The sequence below is a fragment of the Saccopteryx leptura genome, chromosome 1 (assembly GCF_036850995.1).
Source record: "Saccopteryx leptura isolate mSacLep1 chromosome 1, mSacLep1_pri_phased_curated, whole genome shotgun sequence".
In the NCBI taxonomy this organism is placed as follows: domain Eukaryota; kingdom Metazoa; phylum Chordata; class Mammalia; order Chiroptera; family Emballonuridae; genus Saccopteryx; species Saccopteryx leptura.
This window is the reverse complement of record NC_089503.1, coordinates 45,566,248-45,572,247: the sequence shown is the minus strand read 5'-3', so window position 1 is coordinate 45,572,247 and position 6,000 is coordinate 45,566,248. Positions and strand designations below refer to the sequence as shown.

The 6,000-nt window shown below is 37.4% G+C and overlaps 1 protein-coding gene across 1 annotated transcript in view; it reads right to left on the bottom strand.

Annotated features, from left to right (window-relative positions):
* Positions 1–1,696: 1,696 nt before the first annotated feature.
* Positions 1,697–6,000, bottom strand: part of COPB1 (COPI coat complex subunit beta 1) — a 51,836-nt gene continuing 47,532 nt past the window's right edge. The window contains exons 19-22 of the mRNA XM_066365502.1: positions 4,794–4,939; positions 3,747–3,836; positions 2,501–2,656; positions 1,697–2,042 (exon numbers count right to left, since the gene is read on the bottom strand). Of these exons, the coding sequence (XP_066221599.1) occupies positions 1,983–2,042; positions 2,501–2,656; positions 3,747–3,836; positions 4,794–4,939 (452 nt within the window). The 3' untranslated portion in view covers positions 1,697–1,982. The remainder of the gene's footprint in view (positions 2,043–2,500; positions 2,657–3,746; positions 3,837–4,793; positions 4,940–6,000) is intronic.

Here is a 6,000-nt window from a genome sequence, read left to right as displayed (position 1 = left end):
AATAGGTGTTCCATAAAAAATGAATTCCCTGGTCAAGTAAGATTAAGATATGATGGGTTAAACCAAACTAATCTTTCTTTACTGAAAGACCTCTCAGAATTTTCAGTATGCTAATGTGCATGATGAATCCCCAGTACAGGACAATATAAAGCTCTTCCCAAACTTATTTGACTATGGAATCCTCCTTCTCCCAGGAGATCTAATGACATCAAGAAAGTTAATGCTCAATGGAACGTACTTTGGGAATAGTCCAAACAAAAGTTGCATCAGTTTCTCTGCTTTCATCACAGATCTCGAGACCTTGACTCAATGAATCAAAATGACACTCTATTTCTGCATTCCAAATATCTTTCATTGAGTAGCCACTGACCTTGCTTTGAGATTTCAATCCTCTCAAATCTCAAATGCTTGGTAATTCTCTGGTTCTTTCTGATTTAACAAGCAAGTGGCTTCAAAGTTTATGACATCATACAAGATATCAATCTCCTTCACAATCCAAACAAATCATTCCATTCTCACTCAAGTGCTGAAATAGGAGATGCTGCTTTCACTCTTTCACAGACCTTATCTATGGACTCATCGTGAATGTAGCCTGAAGCCTAACTGGAAGACAAAGTACAACAGTTCAATGTTCAGCCCCAGCTAAAACATCAGACTCCCTCAATCATCCCCAAGGAAGGCAATAGCTAGGTCAGCACAAGCAGCCTTCAGGGAATTGGGCTCAGAAAAGCTTGTGTAATCACACTAGGGTTGACGGTGCCCAGCCTGGTGTAAAATGAGAACAAGAGGAGTTGAACTCTCCCAGTGCAGCTTCAGTAACCGGATGGAACCAATTTCATGCCTAACAAATAGAAATGAGCACCCAAAGCTAAATGTGAAGAAATAAAATCTATTCTGGGTTAGTTATTTTTCATTACAATTCAGGATAATTAGAATAGTATGTTTATTTCAGTCAGGGTTCATAATACTTTTAAAAATTGAAGATGGGCCTGTTTTCTCAAGTTATTTGATACTTTTTTCCTGGAACTAACTTCCTGAGTCCTTTATAATAAAATAAGGCATTTTTAGAGATATTAAATGTTGGATTATTAAATAAGTAAAAATCAATCAAGCAAATCAATGCCTGTCTCACTTCACATCGCTCACTGGGTTTGTAATTTTTTTTTTTTTGGTGACAGAGATAGAGAGAGGGACAAATGGGGACAGACAGATAGGAAGGGAGAGAGAGGAGAAGCATCAATTCTTCAATGTGGCACCTTAGTCTCCTTAGTTGTTTATTGATTGCTTTATCATATGTGCCTTGACTGGGGGGTTACAGCAAAGCAAGTGACTCCTTGCTCAAGCCAGTGACCTTAGGCTCAAGCCAAGTGACCTTTGGGCTCAAGCCAGCGACCTTAGGCTCAAGCCAGTGACCTTTGGGCTCAAGCCAGCGACCCCACACTCAAGCTGATGAGTCTGTGCTCAAGCCAGAGACCTTGGGGTTAAGAACCTGGGGTCCTCTGTGTCCCAGTCCGACATTCTATCCACTGCGCCACCGCCTGGTCAGGCTGTAAATTCTCTTAATGAAGTTCATATATACACAACTCAAAGTAATATAAATTTATAATAGATCTCTCTATAGCCCACCTAAAAGAAATCCACTGCTACATAACTAAAATTATGTAATTACACATTTATTTATAAAATAACAAAAAGATTTAGGAATAGATCTGTTTATTGTACTATGAAAATGGTCTTGGTACATGTGAGAAACATTATATACTTTGAAGACAGCATTCAGAACTGTTAAGACAAAAGGCAAACTGTAATTTTAAACTCAATCTTGATTTAAGGGAAAGGCTATAAATTATTGGCTGGAATGCACTCAGCATGAACTCAGATCCTATATAACATAAAGCATAAAAGAGTACAAAAGATGCTTGAGTCCAGTAAGCCCATACCTAAATTTTAACTGTAAAGCTGCAAGAACATTTTGTTTATTCTTATATACTATTTTTCTTCTGAGACAAGTTGATTTTATCTCCAAGACTTAAGGCCATTCCCTGTAAACAAGAATGAAAATGTTTATAGTTATTAAAACTATGTAAAACCAATAGGTTATATCTTAACCAAGCCCCCTTTTCAATAACACTATATTTAACAATGAAACCAAGGATGAACAGACTCACCAAAACCTCACTTGGTTAAGTACTTTTAGTGCTAGATTTACAATTACTAGATTTATAGGTTGGATTTCAAAAAGCTCTAAAGAACCCATTTTACAAATACCCCATGGGAAGAAATCTGGTATTAAGCAAATATCCAGAATGAAAGGCCCAAAAGGTGAGCCATTTTAATAAGCTGTATTTTTATTCAGAGAATACATTTATTATACATATATATGCACCTAATGCACAAAACACTAGTATGAGAGAGGATACTACATATAGAAATAAGAAAGACTTAAATTCTTCCTCCCTTTGTTCAATTCAGATATGATCTCAAAAAAAGCAATTGTTACCTGGCTCTTTGCACGAATTCTTATGTGGCCAGTTACAGGAGCCTCTGGTCCTTGTTGAATAGGCTTCTCAATGCTGACATTTGCAAGTGCGTCTTCTCCAAATATGGAACGAGCATAGAGGTTGGCCGCCATAAAGCCACAGTAACCAGAAAGTGCCTGGAAAAAATTTGTGGTAAATTCAGTACTTTAGATACTAGAGAATTTACACATAAGCAAGTCCAAAGAGCATAGATAAATTATCATTTAAAACAGTACTTATCATGTGGTGGTGATTACGTGACTGTATGAATCTGTTAAAATTCATGGAACTACACATATAAACAGTAAATTTTACCAGATCTACATAAACCTGCCTTTAAAGAAACAGCACTTATCCCAATTTGTATTTATAGTACTCTCTGTTTACTTACAGTTTTTTGCCTTCTGCATTAGACCTTAAGCTCCATGAAGGAAGAGACTTACTGTATATCCAATAGCTCACAGAATTCTGGGCATATAGTATTTGTTTGACTATCTGTTGGACTCAGTAACATATAAATTAAAACATACTTGTCTGGCAGCAGACATTTTTTTACTGATAAAATTAATATTATAACATTAGCAAAACCTTTTCGAGCCTCAGCTTCATTTTATTTCCTTCTAGTCTTTTTCCATACATATACAAACTTAGCAGTCAACTATATCAACAATTCTATATTTAAGCAGATACATTCTAACCCACAAGCAGAGCCAAAGAAAGACATGATGAACTTTTTCTTTTATTTTCTTTTTTTAATTTTTATTTATTTATTTATTTATTTATTCATTCATTTTAGGGGGGGAGAGAGAGAGAAAGAGAGAGAGAGAGAGAGAAGGGGGAGGAGCAGGAAGCATCAACTCCCATATGTGCCTTGACCAGGCAAGCCAGGGTTTTGAACCGACAACCTCAGTGTTTCCAGGTTGACGCTTTATCCACTGCGCCACCACAGGTCAGGCATGAACTTTTTCTAATTGAGTATCAGAAACAATTTTGGAATAAGCCCCTAGCTGAAAGGGAGAAAACTGAAAAGAAAAACTAATTTGACTACTCAATTGTGTCACTGCAGTAGGAACAAGTGGCTGATATATTCCAGTAGAGAAAAGTACGCAGATTCATATATTCTATGGGATAACTTCTTATAGTTTATCCAGAATGGTACTGTAAGAAAGTCAGGAATCTACCATACTACTCTCTGTTGAATTTCAGAAGGTCTCAGTCAAATCATACCTTCTCTGGAGTGAGGCATTTCATGTTGGTTGACTTTAATATGTGTTGTAAATAGTCATTTAAATCAATTATATTTGTGTTAACCGTCACCTGTACAGAGTAAAAAAAAAAAAAAGTCAAAGAGATTATAATTCTTACAATGAGAAAGTTGTGAATTTTGTATCTTGGGGTTGAGTAACATCACTCATATGTATTATAAGACCCTTTTCCCAAGTATTTAGAGGGGAAGATAGACGAAAAAAGAAATAACTCTATAAAATCCAACAAACTGTAAGATTACAGTATCAGAACTTTCAGAAATAGATTACTTCAAAGAATATCAACAAACAGCATACAAAATATTTCAAATAAAAACCAAGTTTCAAAGAAAGTTACGTGGTAAGCCACTGACTTTGCACAGCCTTTATGGACACTATATTCAATGATAATTATTTATACATAAAAAAATGAAATATTGTTTATAGTGTCAATCAGTCAATCAGATTAATTATGGAACTGCTACTCTCACTGATTTACAACAGTAACTTACCAAACTAACTCGGGTGACTTTCAAGTAAGGCTCATTTGCAAGAATAGATATTGAGGCCCTGGCCGGTTGGCTCAGTGGTAGAGCGTCGGCCAGGTGTGCAAGGGGTCCCGGGTTCGATTCCCGGCCAGGGCACACAGGAGAAGCGCTCATCTGCTCCATTGGAGCAAAGATGGCCCGGGCACTGGGGATGGCTCCTTGGCCTCTGCCCCAGGCGCTAGAGTGGCTCTGGTCACGACAGAGCGACGCCCCGGAGGGGCAGAGCATCGCCCCCTGGTGGGCGTGCCGGGTGGATCCCAGTCAGGCGCATGCGGGAGTCTGTCTGACTGTCTCTCCCCATTTCCAGCTTCGGAAAAATACAAAAAAAAAAAAAAAAAAAAAAAAAAAAGAATAGATATTGAAAGGCTTTACTTTTCACACCTGACACTTTTTAATGGGATTAATTTTATAGGAGAATCCTTCAAACACTAGCTAAATAGAAACAAAGACAAGGCGTTTAAGCAAATCTCCCAAGTACTAACCTTGTTTTCCCATTCAAATTCGGCCCACATCTGACGGAATTCAGCATCAGTGCAGGTTGCAGGCTGGATATAGTCCATGATGTCAATGTGAATATCACTGAGGACCACACAATTTCTGTCACTTGCTGCTCCAGAGACATCATAAACTGCAAATACATACATAAAGTGATCCCCAATTACCAGAGGCAAATTTTAATTTAAGATGTTTTACTATTTCCAAATAATAATTGTGGTACTAGCAAATATTTATATAATGCTTATTATACATTGCTCTATTCTAAATGCTTTACAAATATTACCTGTTTAATATTCACATCAATCCTATATTATAGTATTATTTTCCAGACGAGGAAACAAAAACAAAGAGAAGCTATCTAAGTTGCTCAAGGTCACATAATTAGTAAGGGTGGGAGCCAGGATTCAAACTCAGCTGCTCTGTGTTAGGCACACCAGAGAGTACACAAGTAGTAGTGTTTCCAGAGCAGGGGCTTAACTTATATTTTTGAATGAATATTGCTGAATCATAGTAGTTAATAATATAAGATTATATGCTTCTATCACTTTCATAGTAGAAAGTTAAAATCTAATTGGAGCTTTCCTTTTCTCTTTCTAGCCTCCTCCTTATCTACTTTCAGAGAAAACTGAGATTACCAAAATTAAGTTCCTTTAATTTTCATCCTCACTTCAAAAATTAATGTATCTTTCTCTGAATCCACTCTCACCTCCTTACCTTTTATATCAAAGAAGTGCTGCCTATTCTCTTCAAGGTTAATACTTCCTGCCATCTGTGATCTCTAATTTGGTTCAAAACCTCTCCACATCAATCATTACCTCTTTCACTCTATGTCTTTACCATCTATTCTCTACTGCCTTTGTTCCCTTATAATCAGCCTATAAACACATTCAAGGATCTCTCATCTTTTTTTTTTTTTTTTTTTTTTTTTTTACAGAGACAGAGAGAGTCAGAGAGAGGGATAGACAGGGACAGAGAGGAACGGAGAGAGATGAGAAGCATCAATCATCAGGTTTTTCATTGCGACACCTTAGTTGTTCAGTGATTGCTTTCTCATACGTGCCTTGACCGTGGGCCTTCAGCAGACCAAGTAACCCCTTGCTCAAGCCAGTGATCTTGGGTCCAAGCTGGTGAGCTTTGCTCAAACCAGATGAACCTGCGCTCAAGCTGGCGACCTCGGGGTCTCAAACCTGG